At 36.6% G+C, this 20,641-nt stretch overlaps 3 protein-coding genes, 4 non-coding genes and 1 pseudogene across 10 annotated transcripts; 4 read left to right on the top strand and 4 right to left on the bottom strand.

Moving 5' to 3' along the window:
- Positions 1-146: 146 nt before the first annotated feature.
- Positions 147-4,665, top strand: cutl-23 (the record flags this gene model as incomplete). 2 transcript variants are annotated; one of them, NM_001330885.2, is made up of 16 exons in its annotated part: positions 147-276; positions 326-405; positions 534-616; positions 886-1,036; positions 1,111-1,211; positions 1,434-1,606; positions 1,725-1,810; positions 1,858-2,159; positions 2,612-2,759; positions 2,814-3,092; positions 3,366-3,547; positions 3,737-3,813; positions 3,872-3,950; positions 3,999-4,185; positions 4,234-4,427; positions 4,476-4,665. In NM_001330885.2, 16 exons carry the CDS (start codon positions 147-149, stop codon positions 4,543-4,545), a joined length of 2,322 nt encoding a protein of 773 aa, NP_001317785.1. The 2 variants fall into 2 exon arrangements, with proteins under 2 accessions (NP_001317785.1, NP_001317786.1); NM_001330886.3 differs by lacking the exons at positions 147-276; positions 326-405 and having other exon boundaries at positions 600-616; positions 4,476-4,545.
- On the bottom strand, positions 4,641-20,612 carry rev-3 (DNA polymerase; the record flags this gene model as incomplete). 2 transcript variants are annotated; one of them, NM_001312922.3, is made up of 14 exons in its annotated part: positions 4,641-4,867; positions 4,914-5,026; positions 5,076-5,330; positions 5,377-5,911; positions 6,123-6,285; positions 6,330-6,443; positions 6,489-6,714; positions 6,757-6,981; positions 7,147-7,658; positions 7,706-8,027; positions 8,074-8,548; positions 8,594-8,689; positions 11,777-12,165; positions 20,287-20,612. In NM_001312922.3, the coding sequence occupies 14 exons, from the start codon at positions 20,610-20,612 to the stop codon at positions 4,707-4,709; spliced, it is 3,912 nt and encodes a 1,303-aa protein (NP_001299851.1). The 2 variants fall into 2 exon arrangements, with proteins under 2 accessions (NP_001299851.1, NP_001299902.1); NM_001312973.3 differs by lacking the exons at positions 8,594-8,689; positions 11,777-12,165; positions 20,287-20,612 and having other exon boundaries at positions 4,707-4,867; positions 8,074-8,507.
- Positions 12,135-12,271, top strand: Y37B11A.4. Its single transcript, NR_052332.1, has one exon. It is a non-coding gene; the product is annotated as an Unclassified non-coding RNA Y37B11A.4 (non-coding RNA).
- On the bottom strand, positions 12,198-12,268 carry Y37B11A.t2. The gene has a single exon. It is a non-coding gene; the product is annotated as a tRNA-Gly (tRNA).
- On the bottom strand, positions 12,698-13,794 carry Y37B11A.8 (annotated as a pseudogene). The gene is made up of 5 exons: positions 13,665-13,794; positions 13,482-13,617; positions 13,191-13,435; positions 12,904-13,144; positions 12,698-12,824 (listed from the first exon to the last, which is right to left on the bottom strand). Coding segments are annotated over exons 1-5 (879 nt in total).
- On the bottom strand, positions 14,320-15,284 carry Y37B11A.3 (Citrate transport protein). The gene is made up of 3 exons (NM_065848.6): positions 15,194-15,284; positions 14,837-15,133; positions 14,320-14,493 (listed from the first exon to the last, which is right to left on the bottom strand). The coding sequence occupies exons 2-3, from the start codon at positions 15,094-15,096 to the stop codon at positions 14,376-14,378; spliced, it is 378 nt and encodes a 125-aa protein (NP_498249.3). The 5' UTR covers positions 15,097-15,133; positions 15,194-15,284; the 3' UTR covers positions 14,320-14,375.
- Positions 15,079-15,188, top strand: mir-4938. The gene has a single exon (NR_052333.2). It is a non-coding gene; the product is annotated as a pre-microRNA mir-4938 (primary transcript).
- W03A3.4 lies at positions 20,216-20,276 on the top strand. The gene has a single exon (NR_052334.1). It is a non-coding gene; the product is annotated as an Unclassified non-coding RNA W03A3.4 (non-coding RNA).
- Positions 20,613-20,641: the final 29 nt, after the last annotated feature.

Genomic DNA, 20,641 nt, shown 5'->3' on the forward strand with positions numbered 1-20,641 from the left:
GAATGTCATCTGAAAGTGATCGTGCCGACTGGTGGTTGATCTCACTATTCATAACATGTTTTGGCAGCTTGACCGTAGTTGTCGTCAATCGTCTAATCTATTTATTCACACTGAAACCATTTCAACTGACTTTTTATTTCAGCAAAATGCGACGTTTAGTCGCCCTACCATTACTCATATTGGCTGTCACTTTTCTGCGAGACACGAAAGCCGTCAAGATTATAGATAATGGTCTTGCGCCGCCCGAAATTGTTCACACCCCTGTCTCAACGAAACGTAAGAAGGTCAATTGAATGTTTTAAGATGTTAATAAAATGATTTTTAGCAAGATGTAAAGTATTTGCTCCTCCACTTGACTTGGTATTTATTCTCGATTCTTCAGGTTCACTCAGGGATAAGTTTCAGGTAATCTTTGATAATTTACAAATTGAATGTCAAATCCGTGAATGAACTGCTCCAAAATATGTGCAAACAGATCCATTAAAATTGTTTTCTTCAATTAAATATTGTATTCAATTAAACATATTTTTCAGGATGAAATCGACATTATTAGGAGAATTTTGAAGCATGTGACAATTGGAAAAACCGCTACCAGAGTTATGCTCATACAGTTCAGGTAAGCTATGTTGCCTATGAAAGTAGTCTCGCGCCTCAAATTTAGGAGTAAATGTTCTTCATAAAATTCTAAAAAAAATATTGTAATTTTGAAATGGTTGTGAATTTTTTGTCATCGGAAAATTCAAAAAAAAACCCGAAATTTTGGAAACACAAAGCACAGTTTGCTGACCTATAAATGCAGATCAGAAAACGGCAAACCGAGTTGTAAAATAATTCAAGAAGGCAGATCATAGAGACTAAAGCCGAATATTACCATTGAATTTCCAGTGGTACTCAACATTTGGAATTCAATTTCGAAAAGTTTACTGACCGTGAGGAGCTTCTGGCTGCTCTAGACGTGCTCAGACACGTGTCAGGTATCACTCGAATTGGAGGAGCATTCGAGTTTGCTCTACAACAATTGAAAACTCCTGGAAGTGTAAGTCTCTATGTGAACAGGAAAATTTTAAAATTTACATTTTGATCTTCAAAATATAAAGTGAAATGGTTCAGGGTCTACGAGATGGAACAGTGCCAAAAATTGTGTATCTTCTGTCTGACGGACGTACGCATGATTTCCCAAAAGATTGGCAAATGGCTGATATTTTGAGACGGTAAGTTATCTTGTGCAAATGATACTTTTGTTATTTTTATAAAAATAAAAAAAGCAACCAGACCGTATTACACATATTTATTTAAATATATTTCTAATAGAAGTTTTCTCACAATAAGTTTTTGGTAACTTTCTAAGAACTGAGAATAATAAAGATTCCACGAAAGAGCATTCCCGATTACTAAACTTTTCCTCGTTTCAACGAATTTTTAAAACATTTCAGAGAAATCCCAAATATCGACATTTGGGCTTATGGTACCGGTGATTACGTGGCAATGGCTGCTTTGGCAAACTATACACAATCGGAGCAGAAAATTGTAACAAATCTCAACTTGCAAAAACTTGAACCACAATTTGAAAAATATCACGGAACAGAGATTTGTGAGCAGCAACCATGTAAGTTTGAATGTTTTTTTTAAATAAACAACTTTGCGAACTTAAAAAAGTGCAAACGGAGGACTCACAAAAATATATTTCATTCCTCCCAAATTCTATCAAAATTTATTATTTCTAGCGTGTGTGAAAGGATCCGATAAGCCTTTGGATCTCGCTCTTGTTGTTGATGCTTCCGAGTCTTTGGATCATCTTTTTAGTGATCAGGTTTGCTCATTTAATTGCTCAATTTAACCAAAATTCTGACTTTTCAGAAAAAGTTCCTTGTCGAACGAGTCCTCGGAAATATAAACATCCATCCAGAAGCTGTTCGAGTAGCTCTTATCACGTATTCTGGTCAAGCATTTGTTCATTTCAAGTTCAATTCATTTTTATATGGAAACAACACATCAGTACAAGGATTTGTAAAAAACATTCGATCAATCAAAGGAACAACTGCAACGAATGTGGCATTGATGGATGCATTTGATCTACTTACTTCAAAAGATCCATCTATTGGTGTTAGAGAAGGTGTTCCAAAAATGGCTTTGGTTCTTACTGATGGGCATTCTCATAAGTGAGTTGATAGTTTTCCTATAAAATGTTTTTGTTATGCTTCAAGAAGCATATACTGTTAAAAGTCCAAAATCGTCGAATTGTACAATTAATAATCTAAAAATGTTTTAGGTTTTTGAACATTTTTTTAAAGTTTTGGTAAATTGGTAAAACTACGAAATAAATTTCGAGTATATCTGCATGTCTTAAACCTTACAATGCTTTGATACAAATATTTTATGTATAATTAAAATATTGAATAAGTTAGAAAAACAACAATTTTTGGGCGCTTTCACAAGTATAAATGTCGATAACTTTTTTTTACACCACGATAACGACGATAACACCCTTTGACTGCAAAAAAAATTCAAAACTTTTTTCTGAAATGTTTTACTATATTGGTTCTTATACCTTACAGGAATTGTTTTCAAAAATTAGAAAACTCTAAAACTCAACTTTGCTATTAATTCTCAGATCTCCAAAAGACATTTCTGAAAAGATGCGTGCTGCAGGAATTATTATGATTGCTGTTAGTGTGACTCCTCGTCCACTTGTTGATGAAGCAGAACTTCGATTAATTGCTGGTAGTGAGAAAAGAGCATTCACACCTCCAAACCTTCATGTAAATATTTATTTCAATTCAATTGAAAAAAAAACCTTATCTTAATTTCTTCAGGATTTTGAAAGCGAATTCATGAAGTACGTCGGTTTTGGATGCGATGGAATCGAATTACCTCCAGACGCAAAACCTCAAGTTCGTGGAGCAACTGACGTGAAGTGTACGGAGCATTCAATGAGCATCGTAGTACGAACTCAACGGGCTCTACAAGGAGTTATGTATGCACATATGTATCATGATGAGCCGGAGTGTATGATAAGAAAGACGGATAATAGTAGAGAAATTCAAATGACTTTTACCGAAGGAAAATGTGGACTTGTAAAGACACCTACAGCTGTGAGTTTGTCAATTATACTTTTTTCTGAAAAGTTAGAATTTGAATTCTAGAAATTTTATTTTAAGTTTTTAAATTGTATTAAAAATTATGCTGCAAACAGCAGTTCTTGCAAAAAAAATGAAACTACGCAGTTGAGTGTGATATTTCGAAAATGATGGGTCTCCGGAAGCCTAAGTACATATAAAATGAACCTAGCTAGTCGAAGAATCCTATAGACTAAAATAATTGTGTTTAGAAAGGCGTGACAGGGCCATGTTATGTCAATATTTCAGGACGGTCATGGATACCATTTCAACATTACCGTAATCCTTCAATTCCATCCTCTCATCATCACGAGAGCAGATCAAGGGCTTGATATGTCTTGTTTTGTGTCTTCAGCAGTGCCACGTCAAGAACTGGATAGAGCCGTTCTCAAGAATGCTGCTGATACGCAATGTGTCTATAGATTGCACAGGTATGCACAGATTACTTTATTCATAAATTTGTATAATTTTTTGCAACACGTCTAGAAGTTTCTGAACTGTCAAATTTGAGGATCATTCTCAAGTTTTATTTTCTTAATATTTTTCCAAAATTGGCGGTCATGTTTAGAACGTGCGCCCTATGTACATCTCCAACTACACCAAAGCGTTGAAATTTTCAGATACAGCCCAGGACAATGTGTGGCATTGGACGCTAAAGTCGGGGAGACCCTCTATCATCGTTGGGCGTGTGATAGCCGTTTGTTTCTTTTTCATATCAATTCAAATTTTTGCGTATAATTTCAAATTAATTTCAGCGCCAGAGTATAACTATTTGGTACACGACTGTTTCGTACAATCCGAGAAACATACTCAACAGATTTTGGATTCAAATGGGTGAGTTATTTCGCTGGAAAATTTGAAGAAACATTCAAAAATTTGCAGATGCGAAGTAGACCAACATTTCCTGGAAACACCTAACTATTCCCGGTTCAAGGATTATCCAGAAGATTCATATGTGTTCCAGGAGATGTCCGTGTTCAAGTTCCCCGGTGACGGAGATCTCCTGTTTCATTGCAAGATATCCTTATGCAATATGAATGATCCGAATGCGCCGTGCAATCAGAGTATTGTAGGTTTTCTGGAGTGGATTATCTATGTCGATGTGTTTCGTTTTCAGCCTCCAAAATGTCCAAAGAAGGTGCCAGTACTCCCGGTTCGTCAGAAACGAAGTGTCTCCGCAGAAGAGATGGCCTCGCCGGAATGGAGAAGCAAACAGATCAGAAAACGGCAAACCGAGTTGAAAAATAGATCGAGAAGACAGATCGTAGAGACTAAAGCCGGCTACTACATGACTCTTCAAGTGGAGACAAGGTTGGCACAAATTATTCTTCAATTTTTAACCATTTTCAAAAGTTTTAGAACTCTCAACGTGTTGCTCAGTGAAAGCATTCGGCCAAGAGACTCTGTCAAATATTGTGATATCTCCTAAATTCTTCAATATCATCACCCAACTAACACGGGTCCGCTGCACTGTTCTTTCGAATTTTCTTTAAATTTGTTCTGTTCGTCATCTCCAAACTGTTTGTATGTATATAAATTCATTAATTTCAAAATTATCTCAAAATTACAACAGTGTGCATATAAAAATCATTAGAACATCTTATGTGCAGTCAGAACTGACGCGGTTCTTGAACGATCCATAATTGACATAGTCTGCCGTAGTAGACATGTAAAGTTGGCACAATCGACTACTTGATCTTCGCCAAGACGTTGACTGGAAGATTGACAGCTTGTGCAATATTGTATAATTTCTGGAATATCAAAATTAACTGTAGGGCTAGAAATTGAAAAACTAACGGGATCTAGCACGACTCTCTCGTCCCAATTGAACTAGAGCTAGAGCGAGTTCTTCTGGATTTTGCTCGCATTCAATGCACCATGGAGTCTTTCCGATTCTCGAGCAGTCAGACCTGAAAAATGTATGTATTACTCTTGTAAAAAAATTTTAATTTCACACACACAAAACACTGCTCCGCAGCAAATGGTAAGAAGTCAATCTTCATTGGAATCAAATCAGTGACTCTTCGCAGAGCAGCAAGAATATGAGCATTCAAATAGTAGAAAGTGTTGATCTTGTATTCCGGATTACGAGCAAACTGATCTATTGACCGTACACAAGAGTATACTGTAGATCCGGTGACACCATCAATGATAACGTAAGGTACACGCTCCCCACGTAGTGTTATGTGGGATGGACACTTTCTGATTCGAGCTCTGAAATACGGTAGTTTATAGTTCTCTTTATAACGACCAAACTTACTCTGCAATTTTCTTTTGTGGTACCATCGCTCGTGCCGAGTAATCACCTCTATACTCTTTGCAGAATACGAATTTTGAGAAATTCTCTTGTGGTAGATTTAGTACTACTGTATTCAGATAAGTGATAAAGGTTTTCCAATTTTGAGAGAAAATCAACCCAAGTGACTTTTCGAGAACTTCTGCTACAATTGGACACGTGTCTCGTCGAACTGTCTCGATTCCTTTAGCATCTAAAGATCCTTCATCATTCTCATGTTCATACATCCATCCAGCATATCTCTTCTTTGTCTCCAACACACATCCCTTGTAAACTTTTTCCAGTTTCAAAACGACGGGATCAGGATTTGAATTAGTGACGTCATCAACAATTCGTCTACCAATTTCAAATGCTTCTTCTACACTTGCACCACGAACCAGAACAAACATACTGTCAGTGTCACCATAGATAACTTCAGCACCACCGTAATCACCTCGTTGAACCATTTCAATTGATCTCTCCAGAGTCTCACGACCTTTTCCGAGGATGGCATCGGCTACTGTAAATTGGAATTCTAGAATCTAGTTCTGTATCCGGCATTAAATTTAATTAAACATTGCGCGTAAACTGTGATGCATCGAGTTAGTGAACTCACAGATCGAATTTTGTACAAACACCGACCAAAAGTCATACTTTACGCGCAACTTCTGATGCTTCACAAAGTGCAACTAGAGTTTTTACACATAATACAATATCCTTTAATATCATACATTCTGCACAAGGCATTCGTCCACTCCAATTCGCTGCTGTATATCCATATGACACATTTGCAACAAGTTTCAGAGCCAGTTGTCGAGCATCTAGAATTCGTTTCAGCTTCTTGTTTTTCGTCCGTTTCATCGCACTTTTCACCATTATTCGAGCGGCGAGAATCTGAAAAATTGATCATAGCAGAAAAATAAGTGTAACAGATCAACCTCTCTGAGCAACAAAGGCATCACACCTTCCCGTTTTGACTTTTTCACAAACATTGATGCAAGTGGAGATGCACAGACTTCTTTATAGGCCACCAACTTCACAATATCATCTTTCTGAAAGCTATTCTTGAAAAAAGTGAAAAAGTGAAAGTATTTTACACTAGGATGGTACTTGATTGCTCCAAGTACAATCTCTTCTCGATTCCTGGACTCATCATTCATTTGTACTAAATTTCCAATTTTTCCCAAAATAGTTGAGTAGCAGTAGTTGTATGCAATAACCATTGATGGATACAATGATTGGAAATCTAGAACAATAACCGGATCAAAATAGACTTTTGATTGGGGTTCCAGAATAAGTTGAAGCTGCTCCGGAGAGCCCATCCTGAATTTCAAAATTTGATAAGAAATGTATGAGAAACTATACATGTTTCTCTGCAAATGGGTAATTGACGGAGCCACAAAATTCATACGATGTGCCAAACGGAGAAGCATGGATTCCACTCGTAACTGGGATCCTCGAGTCCAAACTTCGTGAAATTGAATTCCATATACTCGTGCCATTTCAGCGTTTTTCAGGAACCAATTCATTTCGGTTAGAAGAGATATGTTAAGGCTAGACAGTTTTAGAAGATGCAAATGTACATCGTTTCTGAAAATTTTCAAGGTGAAAAAGCTTCGCTCCGCCCACATTTCAGCAAATCAGTAAAGTAGTATGATTGGTTCAAAAGTGGGCGGAGCAATGCGCTGATTGGTTTGTAGTTCTCCTTCCAGAGGAAATGTGATTTAAGATATTTAGACAACTTTGAGGTTTTACCTTATGGCAGACCTTTCTCCTTTGATTCTTCTCATCAACGCAGCATTATCCAACATCGGAATTTTTTTTCGTAACACATTTGCCACAGCACTTCCCAGATCATAATTCCGAAGTGCTAGATCACTACGAACAACTTTCCATACTGAAACTAGAAGTCTTCCTTTTGGTGGAGCAACTGTGATTTCTTGATCGTCTACTTCGATATGATCTTCGTAGGCATCAATCAACGCTCGATCCATTGAGATTCTAGATCCAAGGAGTTTGATTCTACGGAAAAAGAATCCCCATGATAAACGAATGGTCTCGTATCCGATCATAACATCAACATCGTATTGTACAATCCATTTAGCGACTTCTTCCAACATTTCCAATTCAGTCTCCATGTGAACAACTCTTCGATCTGAATATGCCGGTCCAACAGGTAAGGTTGTGAGAAGAACATGAAGCTTCGGAGATGAACAACGACATACATCGTTGTAAATTGCTAATGACACTGACACAATTTCACTGGACTGAAAATTCTTTTATTTTAATTATTTAAATGATACTCTGAACTTACAGCTGCGTCTGGCATTGGCATTTTTGTGTCGACTAGAAGCTCTAAACTTGCCACACATAATCCAACAATGTCCGATTCAACACTTTTCTCAGAAGTAGAAGGTTCACCAATTGAAGTTTGTGAGAGCAGACGTGTCTGTTCGACAGGTTGTGAATGTTCAGCTGCAGCAACTACTGTCTCATCAGTCATCACAGAACAAGCAGTCATTTCCCGAGAGAACTGCCGTTGATTTTCAATTTTCTTGGCATCAAATAGGAATTCGTTCATGCTGATGAAATTTTGATCATACGCGCTTTTCGTTGTGATCCATTGAACAATGTCTCTGAAAAATATTAAATGATTCTTCATTCAGATGCTGCCTTACTTACTGATCATCATCTCCATCCGAACTGATTTCAATCACTTCCCCCGTTCCCTTGTCATTCAATTCTTCATCATCTTCGACTTCTTCATCTACATCCATAGCTTCATCTCTTTCAACAGGTTTTTGACTATCAGCAAACATCGTCATTTCTGCTTCCTGATTTTTTGGATCATTATCATCATCTTCTGCTGCCTCTTCCCGATCTTCTTCTTTCTGACGTTCAGCGTCCAGTTCTTCAGGAGTTTTCTCCCTGCCTATTCGGTCCTCTTCCATAGGATCCTCGCCTGGCTGCTCCCATATTGTCGTGTCCGATGCACCCACTGATGACGTTGTCTGCTGAGATTCGGCAATTCTTGTGACCATCAGATCATCCAACTGTTCCGACATACACCTTTCTTGTCGGAATTTCTTAGCCATTTTTCGGGCGGTTCGTAACATGTCGCGTTCTTGAGGACAGATTGTTGATTTTCGAGGTTCATCTGAGAAAGTAAATTTAAACTTTGGTTAAATTTCGATATTATTACATGAATTAAATACATCCTTGAGTTCAATTCCAAGTGCATCACACCTCTCTTTCTCCTCTCTCCAAAGATATTCCAATCCAGGGTTGGAAGAGTGAACTGAATATTATTTTTGTAAGAAGTTGTGCAAAATGGTGCCACCACAGGCACAAATTCATTCGAAAAATTGTGAACGCCCCTTTGAGATTACTGTAGAGAATTTGGGCTAATTATCTTTTACTATGATATCTTTTACTTTTTTATCTTTTACTCATCCATTTTTTCGAAATTATCTTTTACTCATTTACTCATTTTTTTTCAAATTTATTTTTTTTATCTTTTACTCATCCATTTTGAAAAAAATTATCTTTTACTCATTTACTCATTTTTTCCATTTTTTGCTAAAAATCAGTTTTTCGGGTAAAAAAGTTGCCAGGAAGCCGATTTGGCACCTAAATTTGGCCAAATTTCTTTAGTTAATGATAAGGTGATCGTTATCTATTAGATAAAGTACTCCGACCACCCATCCGGTCTTCACTAGTCATATATCTCGATATGTAAATTCAGGAAAAATTATTGAGAAAACTGATGGAGTCCTTTCTGAAATGTCTTTAATTGATGGAATTAACAGTTTTAAAGAAAATTTACTACATTTTAGGTGGAATTTTAATCTAATTTTGGTCTTTTCAGCTACCCAACGTAGAATTTAGACAACACAGAAGTGAACACAGGCTTATATCAGTCATTTGAAGAAGTTCAAAAAATCTGAATGGATCCGGATTCGAGCCAGGAATGTCTCTACTGAAGACCGCGCGCTTTACCACTTCACCAAACAGGTGAGAGGCGCCCTCGTTTCAAAGCTATATATGAAATCTGTTCCATCTTGAATTTGGTAACTCAAATTGACAACTCTTCATGATAACACGAAAGTATTCTATTCTGGAATGTTGTGCAACTATTCTTATCCACAGCTAACTTGTCCTAATTGATCTTATCCTTAACGGGAATGCAGCTTATTTGATTTTGTAGTCTTAGAATGTGCCTGTATTCTTCAGTGAAACCCTCCCGGCGGCCTAAAATGTTTTTAAGACTATTATTTCCGAGTATATTTTTCTAAACTTCACTAGATAGCAGTTCGGGAACTTCTCTGATTCATCGGAAAAGCCTTTTGCGAAAAAAATCATTGAAGGCCTAAAAATTTTTTCTCAAAAACACCTCGAGTCTTGTATTTTCGTGGAGATAATATGCTCAGTAATTTTTATAAATTATTTTTTTCATCAAAAGCCCTGTTTTCGAGCTTAAAACGTCTTTTTTTGCGGTTTTATTCCTTTCAAAAATAAAATTGTCGTCAAATAAAATGCACGATACGCAAATGTACGCAAACACCGAGGTGTACCGTACTCCGAACAATGTTTAATTTCGATTTTTGAAAGGAATAAAATCGCAAAAAAAGACGTTTTAAGATCGAAAACAGGGTTTTTGATGAAAAAAATAATTTATAAAAATTACTGAGCATATTATCTCCACGAAAATACAAGACTCGAGGTGTTTTTGAGAAAAAATTTTTAGGCCTTCAATGATTTTTTTCGCAAAAGGCTTTTCCGATGAATCAGAGAAGTTCCCGAACTGCTATCTAGTGAAGTTTAGAAAAATATACTCGGAAATAATAGTCTTAAAAACATTTTAGGCCGCCGGGAGGGTTTCACTGAAGAATACAGGCACATTCTAAGACTACAAAATCAAATAAGCTGCATTCCCGTTAAGGATAAGATCAATTAGGACAAGTTAGCTGTGGATAAGAATAGTTGCACAACATTCCAGAATAGAATACTTTCGTGTTATCATGAAGAGTTGTCAATTTGAGTTACCAAATTCAAGATGGAACAGATTTCATATATAGCTTTGAAACGAGGGCGCCTCTCACCTGTTTGGTGAAGTGGTAAAGCGCGCGGTCTTCAGTAGAGACATTCCTGGCTCGAATCCGGATCCATTCAGATTTTTTGAACTTCTTCAAATGACTGATATAAGCCTGTGTTCACTTCTGTGTTGTCTAAATTCTACGTTGGGTAGCTGAAAAGACCAAAATTAGATTAAAATTCCACCTAAAATGTAGTAAATTTTCTTTAAAATTGTTAATTTCATCTATTATATGCATTTCAGGAAGAACTCCATCAATTTTCTCAAAATTTTGATTTTCGAAAAAAAATTTTTTTTTGAGTGGGTAGACTCCACATAGTCACTTGAACTCGCTTGTCTGGATCTTTGATGATATAATGGCAACTTTTAAGTTGGAAAATTTTTTCCAACAGTTTATCTATAGAACATCACTAACCAACGTTAACTGAGCAGTTTGATCAACCAAATCGGCTTGAAAATATTTCTTTACACGAAAAACTCTTTTTTTGGTAAAATTTCAAAAAAATGAGTAAATGAGTAAAAGATAATTTTTTTCAAAATGATGAGTAAAAGATAAAAAATTAAAATTGGAAAACTTGAGTAGATGAGCGATAAAAACTGTTAATTCCATCAATTAAAGACATTTCAGAAAGGACTCCATCAGTTTTCTCAATAATTTTTCCTGAATTTACATATCGAGATATATGACTAGTGAAGACCGGATGGGTGGTCGGAGTACTTTATCTAATAGATAACGATCACCTTATCATTAACTAAAGAAATTTGGCCAAATTTAGGTGCCAAATCGGCTTCCTGGCAACTTTTTTACCCGAAAAACTGATTTTTAGCAAAAAATGGAAAAAATGAGTAAATGAGTAAAAGATAATTTTTTTCAAAATGGATGAGTAAAAGATAAAAAAAATAAATTTGAAAAAAAATGAGTAAATGAGTAAAAGATAATTTCGAAAAAATGGATGAGTAAAAGATAAAAAAGTAAAAGATATCATAGTAAAAGATAATTAGCCGAGAATTTGATATTTCTTTGTTTAAACATGTTTTTTTGCCTATTATTCTTATTCTTATTTATAATTCTTGAAACTTTCTACATTATATGTAAGTTATATTTGTAATAAAAAATTTATTTGAAAATATGTTTAATGTGTCTAATTGAAAAAACGAGAAAAAGTCGGGACCCGGAATTGATATCATCTACAGTAATCTCAAAGACGCGCAGAGGCTATTTTTACGAAACCTCTTGACACTCAGAGGAAACACAAATAAGAAGTTATCCTAATTTTGAAAAAAATTAACCATTATCTGCCTGCATCTCCATATTCAGAATATCTGTAACCAATGCATCACATTCCACGTGGCAAGTTGTCTTCTTCTCGTATGGAGACAATAAGAGCTCATTATTTCTGATATCGCCAACTGACAAATCTTTATAAATCAACGTTGCATCTTCATCCCTCGAATCCATTCGAAATTTGACTTTTTTCAGATAAATATTATCCATTCCAAATATGGAATTATCAATGAAAAACTGGAGATGAAAAGGAAGATGAGCCTCGTATGGTTGAAAAAGTGGTTTATCGATGACTTCTTTTCCAAGTGAATGCGTAGCTTTTTTAAGATACCATGGAGATGAAAAATAAACTCGAACAAAGTCTTCTTCTTCATCTTGATATCCGTAGAGTGAGCTGAAAGTTTTGGTGGATTACGAAAAAAGAATTGCATCGACCGGGAATCGAACCCGGGCCGCCCGCGTGGCAGGCGAGCATTCTACCACTGAACCACCGATGCTTGTTTTATTTCTCTCCATATCCATGAAAACTTTTCATATACTTTTATTCATTCTTACGATTAAACCAGTTACCAAGCGTTTCCATGTTTTCCACATGTTCCTTTCTCTTTCTCATTTCTCCGTCAATCTCATTCCACCGAAACCCGGAGAAAAACAGGCATCGGTGGTTCAGTGGTAGAACACAGGTAAACCGCGACATGCGAATATTCGTCGGGTGACGGGCCGCTATTTCGCGAAAAAGGTACATGGCTTCGGTGAAGCGCGGGCCGCTAATCGATGAAGAACTGGCGAAAAACGGACCGATAAATGATGAAGACGTGCGAATGCCCAGCTAGTTTTCACCCGTTTTTCGCCATATATTTGAAATTTGCGGTTCTTTAATAACAGTTGATAGTTCATATAAATTTTATTTTATGAAAAAATAAAATTTAAAAAAATGAGAAAAAAAATAAAATTATTCGGATGGGGACGGGTTGATCGATGTAGGTGGCACGTTCCGAGGCGACAGGACTTCCGAGGCAACGAGGCGACAGGAGCCGGTGACTGTTGGAGTCGCTGAAAACAAAAAATGGTTTTTAATTCAGTATCAACTATTTTTCTTACGTGATGAATAATCGTCCAGTTGAAATGTCACAGTCCACATGAGCGTGTTGGTGGTGGAGTCTCGTCGATCACATCATTCTGATTTGTCCCATCTAACTGTTGCTCGGTGAGTCGCAGAGATATTTTTCCGTGTGTTCTTGAATCAGAGAATTATTACTGAATCCATCTCCAGATCCAGTGTGATGATTTTAACGATTCAGAGACGATTTCGGTTCAAATGATGCGGCTAGTTGACGATGACGAAGTTAGATTACGCCGATCTTGAAGTTTCTCTGAAAAAAAGTAGTCGAAACTTGTCGAATTTTTTTTAAAACCAACCGTTTTCCAAGTTTATCAATGACATCGTTCATTCTCGGCGGGCTCTCCGCTTCATCCGATTGGGGCTCAATAGCTGAAGAGTTGGATGATGAGTGGGTCGCCTGCTCCTCATCGTCATCTTGATCGCTATCAAAGTTCAAGCGATAAGGCACTGCGCCAGTGAACAAATGGCGTTGAGCGTTTAGTGGATTCTCATCGTCGTCTTCAGAAGTCTCTGGGCTTTGGATGGGAGTGTGCTGTTGATTCTGAAAAATTCGATTTGTTAAAATTATGGGTTAAAAAACTGATTACATTGACAAATTGAGCACCAATTTGCGATCGCCGGTCTTCAATTACAGCATGGAAGCGAGCAGTCGGATGACCACCGCTACCGCCGGTACTTCCGGTTCCCAAGTCAATTCCATGTCCTCCAATCCTTTGTATTCACCTGCAAAATATGCATAATTCTTGCTGTTATGCTGAAATTGTGAATACCGTCTTGTCCTTTGTCGTCTGATGGTGCTTGCAGCCACTGCTTAAAGCTCCCCGCGGTGGAGACAAAACAGTGTGGGAACAGGATTGCAAGTCGGACGAATCGTCGTTTCAACGTCTGAAATGCTGAAACACGAGTATATTTACGGAAAATAATTATTTTTGCCAAAAAAATCAAAGAAGGTGAAGAAAACTATGAAAAATCGAAGAAAAAGAAAAAGAAATTGTGAAAAAATAATTTCGAAAATGAGGAGGATTTACGGTAAAGAGGGCGCGGTACCGTTATTTCGGAGTGTCGTTGCCATCTGCGTTTGGAGCTTCTTTTGAAATGCTTCTCACTCAGGCAACTCGTTTCCGACCTGAGCCGAATATAGCGGCAGTCTGGGCGAAGCCAAAACGTTAGTGAGGCTAAACCTGCCCAGGTCGGGTTTTGAACTGGCCAAACTGCCTCTTTATCTGGCCAAATTTCCTCTCCTGGCCAGATTTGGGTGGAGGTGTGGCCAGATTGGGTGCGCGCCTGGCCAAGTTTGGGGCGCAGCTGGCCAAGTTTGGGGCGCACCTGGCCAAGTTTGGGTTCTTTATTTTTAATATTGCCCGTTCGGCTCGTTCAGGGTAGGCAGCTAGCTAACATTTAAAATTAAAAATCAACAAATTGGTTCAATTTTACAGGATTTTATTAGCCGACAACAAAAAAAAACAACAATGATAATCGATTCAACAATGATAACAACAATGATAACCAGCTCCCAATCCACAAAGAAGTCGCATTACTGGAGATAGATTTCCTCGTTCATCTGCTGCTTGAGATTTGAGATATTCGAATGTTCCGAATCTAGAAAATGTATTATTTGAAGCGTTTTTTCGGAAAATTCGAAAACTAGATCTCAATTTTGACAATTTTTCTCTAGTTTTAGAAGTAAATCGCACGCTTTCGTATTTTTTTTAAACTACAAAAATTGATACAAAATTTTAAAATTGTTGAAAAATTTCGATTTCCCGGAAAATCAAATGTTCCGAATCTGAAAATTATATTATTCAGAATTTCTGATAATTCCTAGTTATAAACAAGGATGTCACTTCTCCGTTTCTCGATTGCAAAAAAATTCGAAAATTTTTTAAAATTTTTTCTGACCGATCAGTTCTGTTTTGACAGTACGAAAGCGTATTTTCCATACCTGAATGAAGATTTTGGAATAGATCCGTAGAGAAGAACAGATAATCCTCTGTAAAGACCAAAGAATCCATGTCCATTCACTGTTTGTTTTACACAATCAATTGGTCCTCTGAATTTTGGAGTAGCAGACCGTTCATCAAGTTGAAGTTGTGTCTTGACATATTCCGTTGGGAATGTAATACAAATCTCAATACCACCAGTGATTCCTCCAATCACAATTCCACGAACCGTCTTCTCTGAAGGTCCGTATTGCTGCCACATTGACATCATCATGCATCATCAGCATGCTGCGCAGAGCCTGAAATGATAAATGTTGTTGTCAAAATATTATTGCAACCGACGAATAATTTAAACTCACTTTGCGGATGGGCTCGCTGTGTGCGCGGAGCCGCTTCCGCCAGAATTGCTCGAATGGTCGGTCGCCTGAACCGGACCATTTTGTACTCGACCTGAAAATAACAATGGATTGAACGAAATTGAATATAAATATTAGGCCGGAAAATAATTACCTAATAGTAAACGAAAACAAATCGAGAAAAAAGAGTGACTAATAATTACTTTTCACTTTTTCAACACAAAATCACAGAATACATCCATAGATATAGCTAGAAGTTTAAATTTACGAAATTCATTCATTTCAGGCACATTTGGTGCATGCCGAAAAAAAAAATGAATTTTGGGCCAAAATTGCGAGTTTTCTTTTAAACTTTTAAACTCAAAATCCGTTTCCGCTATCGAAAAGTATTGAAAAAGGAAAAAAACCGTCAAAAATACGTTGAAAACAACCAACAACAACAACAAAAACCATAAATATATCCTATAGGAGAAACGTTTCGAAAACGATTTCGCAATAATTGCAATCGAATTATGCGCCAACGTGCCGCTGCTGACGCGGAACGCGACCTGGCCAAACTGCCCCCAAACTGTGGCCAGATTTGGCAACAAACGACGGGGGATCAAACTTGGCCAGATTGCCTAGCTGTCTGGCCAGACTGCCTTTTGCTAAATTTGTCTGCCCAGACTGCCGCTATATTCGGCTCAGGTCGGAAACGAGTTGTCTGAGATTCTCGCTCTTATATTGAAGTAGTAGAAAAGAAAAAATCACTTTGAGTCGTAAATGTGATTTGTGATTGAAACCAACAAATAATTGAAAAAAAAATTGAGTTCAATAAAAATTTAATTAAAAATATTTTCCACTAATTTTAAAATTTTGATAAGGGCCCTTATGAAAAAATTCTGGGAAAAAATTTTTCTTCCAAAAAATTTTAATACTGCTGGATTGTGTAGGAAATGCAAATTTTAGTATTCTCCACAGTTTTCATAGCACAATCATACTCCTGGGCAAAAAAATACAACAGTCGATTTCGCTTGTTCATAGAAAGTCAGTACTTCCAAAATGCTCTAGCTCCGCAGGCAGCTGAAATATGAAAAACTTGCCATCTAAAAAGTTGTTAGAAATAGAGTGGTCAACAAATTACATAGTGTATCTTTTTGCCATCTTGCATGGCTGAGCAGGTAGGAGCACCTAATTATGAGTCAAATATCACTAATTTTGACTGATGATATCTCCGTACTCTGCACAGAAAGCAATAAACTATTGAACATAAAACATGTTCCATAACAAACTGAACAAGTTTATAGTTGACAAGTTTTTGATATCTTGCTTGCCCGATGTGGGACATGACTTCGAAAAACTGTCATAGTAGGTAGATCAGATAGAGGAATAGAGGTTTTTACAGTTTCTTAGTTTTCAAAAGCACCACATTTGGCAAGAAAGTACAAAGATACAATTAGGGAAACATATTTTTACAATATCTGATAAATATTTGACAACTTTTGAAAAAAACATTTTTGGATTTTCTTGAAAAAAAAATCCATATGGTCCCCCCTTATGAAAAATTTCTAAAATTTTTTCGAAAATTTTTTTTTGAAAACTTTTCTTAATTTGTTCATATGTTATAGAAAAATGTAAATTTGATTGTTTTTTTTAGTTTCGATGTTCAGAGCACGATTTCAGACGAAAACCTGGGGTTCAGTAGAACCTCTAAGTTCAAAAAACGCATTTCCTTTGGATGCGTATATCTTTGTTGAAAAATTTTTTCTGACAAAGTGATCAACTACAAAGTTGTTTATTTTAATCTGAAGTACAACTTTGTAGTTGATAATATTTCTTCGAAAAATTTGATGGTCGAGATAAAGTTGTGTTAATTGCGGCACTTTCATGCTTCTATTTTCTTCGTCTTTTTCTGTTCATATCTCGGCCATCAAATTTTTTGAAAAAATACCATCAACTACAAAGTTGTACTTTAGATTAAGATGAACAACTTTGTAGTTGATCACTTTGTCAGAAAAAATTTTTCAACAAAGATATACGCATCCAAAGGAAATGGGTTTTTTGAACTTAGGGATTCTACTGAACCGCAGGTTTTCGTCTGAAATCGTGCTTTGAACATCGAAACTAAAAAAAAAAACAATCAAATTTACATTTTTCTATAACATCTGATCAAATTATAAAAAGTTTTCAAAAAAAAATTTCGAAAAAATTTTAGAGATTTTTCATAAGGGGGGACCCTATGGATTTTTTTTTCAAGAAAATCCAAAAATGTTTTTTTCAAAAGTTGTCAAATATTCATCAGATATTGTAAAAATATGTTTCCCTAATTGTATCTATGTACTTTCTTGCCAAATGTGGTGCTTTTGAAAACTAAGAAACTGTAAAAACCTCTATTCCTCTAACTGATCTACCTATGACAGTTTTTCGAAGTCATGTCCCACATCAGGCAAGCAAGATATCAAAAAATTGTCAACTACAAACTTGTTCAAGTTGTTATGGAACATGTTTCATGTTTAATAGTTTATTGCTTTCTGTGCAGAGTACGGAGATATCATCAGTCAAAATTAGTGATATTTGACTCATAATTAGGTGCTCCTATCTGCTCAGTCATGCAAGATGGCAAAAAGATACACTATGTAATTTGTCAATCACTTCATTCCTAATAACTTTTCAAATGAAAAGTTTTTCATATTTCAGCTGCCTGCGGAGCTAGAACACTTTGGAAGTACTCACTTTCTATGAACAAGCGAAATTGACTGTTGTATTTTTTTGCCCAGAAGTGTGATTGAGCCATAAAAACTGTGAAAAATACTAAAATATACATTTTCTACACAATCAAGAAATTTTCAAAAATTTTGGGAAAAAAATTTTCATACCAAAAAATACCAAAATTTTTTTTTCATAAGGGGGTACCCTTATGAATATTGAAATCGTACCATACTTGTGAAATTTAAAAAATCGTGAAAGTGAAATTTCAAAAAAAAAAGACTCGAACAGACTTGTTCAACTTGTACAGTGCTCCACATAATGATACGGCCACCCCCAAATTTTGGTATAACTCAAAACTGGGTTGAGATAGCAAAACATAGTTTCTTGTGAAAATGTTCGCTGTACTGGCTAACTTTCAGATAAGTATTGGAAATATACCTGAACCGTTCGTAAAAAAAGATAAACCATTTTTTCATGAAAAACCATATAAAAAATCCACAAAATGATACGGCCACCCTTGGTTTTTGTTTTCTTTTTTCGTTTTTTTTGCAATTTTTTTTGCTAAACGTTAGGTTTCATGTTCGTTTGTGTTTTTACAGCTATGGGTCGTGGAATAACTTTAACTGACTACGAAAAAGGACAAATTGTGCAAAATTATCTCAAGGCTTCTCGGATCGTCAGATTTTTCGTGATTTGAAACGTTTGAGAGATATGATCACTCGATATGCTTCAAATCCTGCCGCTTATTTTTTAGTCTTCTGGTCGCCCACCACTCCTTTCTGGTAGAGACAAGCGAAAAATCGTTCGTCGAGCATTCAATTGAACAGTGACTTGCTCGAAAAGTAGGAGCGAGATAAACCTGCCAGTGTCTGTTGAGACCGTACGTCGTGTCCTTCGAAGTCCCAGTTTATCAAAAGACGAAAATTAATAAAGGCTTATTTCATTACCGAAAAACACTGCCAAAATCGTATTCAGTTTGCTAAAATCAGCCAGAGAACTAACTGAGACAAGTGAGGATTATGGTATAATCATTCAAGCCCAGCTTTTGGTTTCAGATCATCCTTTCTTTTCTCAAATCGTGCCAGTAATCACGGTAGCCATCAGGACCATCACAGTTAAACTTTTTCTCGTCACTGAAGATGATCTGAGACCAAAACATGAGATTGAATGATCATACCGTAATCCTCACTTGTCTCCAGTTAGTTCTCTGGCTGATTTTAGCAAACTGAATACGATTTTGGCAGTGTTTTTCGGTAATGAAATAAGCCTTTATTAATTTTCGTCTTTTGATAAACTGGGACTTCGAAGGACACGACGTACGGTCTCAACAGACACTGGCAGGTTCATCTCGCTCCTACTTTTCGAGCAAGTCACTGTTCAATTGAATGCTCGACGAACGATTTTTCGCTTGTCTCTACCAGAAAGGAGTGGTGGGCGACCAGAAGACTAAAAAATAAGCGGCAGGATTTGAAGCATATCGAGTGATCATATCTCTCAAACGTTTCAAATCACGAAAAATCTGACGATCCGAGAAGCCTTGAGATAATTTTGCACAATTTGTCCTTTTTCGTAGTCAGTTAAAGTTATTCCACGACCCATAGCTGTAAAAACACAAACGAACATGAAACCTAACGTTTAGCAAAAAAAATTGCAAAAAAAACGAAAAAAGAAAACAAAAACCAAGGGTGGCCGTATCATTTTGTGGATTTTTTATATGGTTTTTCATGAAAAAATGGTTTATCTTTTTTTACGAACGGTTCAGGTATATTTCCAATACTTATCTGAAAGTTAGCCAGTACAGCGAACATTTTCACAAGAAACTATGTTTTGCTATCTCAACCCAGTTTTGAGTTATACCAAAATTTGGGGGTGGCCGTATCATTATGTGGAGCACTGTACTAAGAAAGGATTCATCAGTTGAACTAGTTAGTATTTATTCCCAACTTCTTCGTAGGCTACTACTGGGTTCATCCGACGCTCGTCGGTTGGCGGCCGGATATTCATCGAAAATTCGTGTCCCCCCGTTCGAAATTTCTAAACAAAGCGGGTATCAAAGAACATGTAATCTAAAAGTGTTTGAAAACAAGTAGAATTCGATTTCTGAGAAAGTATGAAATTTGCTGCAAATATTTTTTCACCCATTTCAACAACTCATCTGACTTTCGCGCGTTCTTCGCCTGAAGCGGTTCTTCACGAAATCAAGCAAAAATCATTCGTCCAGCACTGACCAGTTTTTCGCATGTTCGCGGTTTTTCGTCAGGAATTGACCAGATATTCGCGTGTTAGCGGCTGTTCGTTCGTTATTCACCAGTTGCTCGCATGTCGCGGTTTATCTGTGAATGCTCGCCTGCCACGCGGGCGGCCCGGGTTCGATTCCCGGTCGATGCAATTCTTTTTGCCATACTCACCGACTACTGAAGCTCTCCATTTTGTAAACGTAATCCACAGAGAACTTGTTCGTTTTTCCAGTGCTCGTCTCAATTTCCTTTTCAATTCCTTTATTAACTTTTGCTCTCATCGCAGCCAACACAGATGGAGTCACTTTATTTCCAACACGAAGAACAAGATATGGAAGAACTCCATGAATATGTAGACATGCCTTTTGATAGGTATCAGTCACTCCATAAATATGAAAAACAGGGATTTTATTCCTTCGAAAGTTATATACAGTATCCATAGGTCCCGGAATTTCTTGACTGTGCTCACATATAAAATTTCGAATGCAAAAGTTCATCTGAAATGTAGACAGAGAATTGCAAATAC

Source organism: Caenorhabditis elegans, chromosome III, assembly GCF_000002985.6.
Source record: "Caenorhabditis elegans chromosome III".
NCBI lineage: Eukaryota > Metazoa > Nematoda > Chromadorea > Rhabditida > Rhabditidae > Caenorhabditis > Caenorhabditis elegans.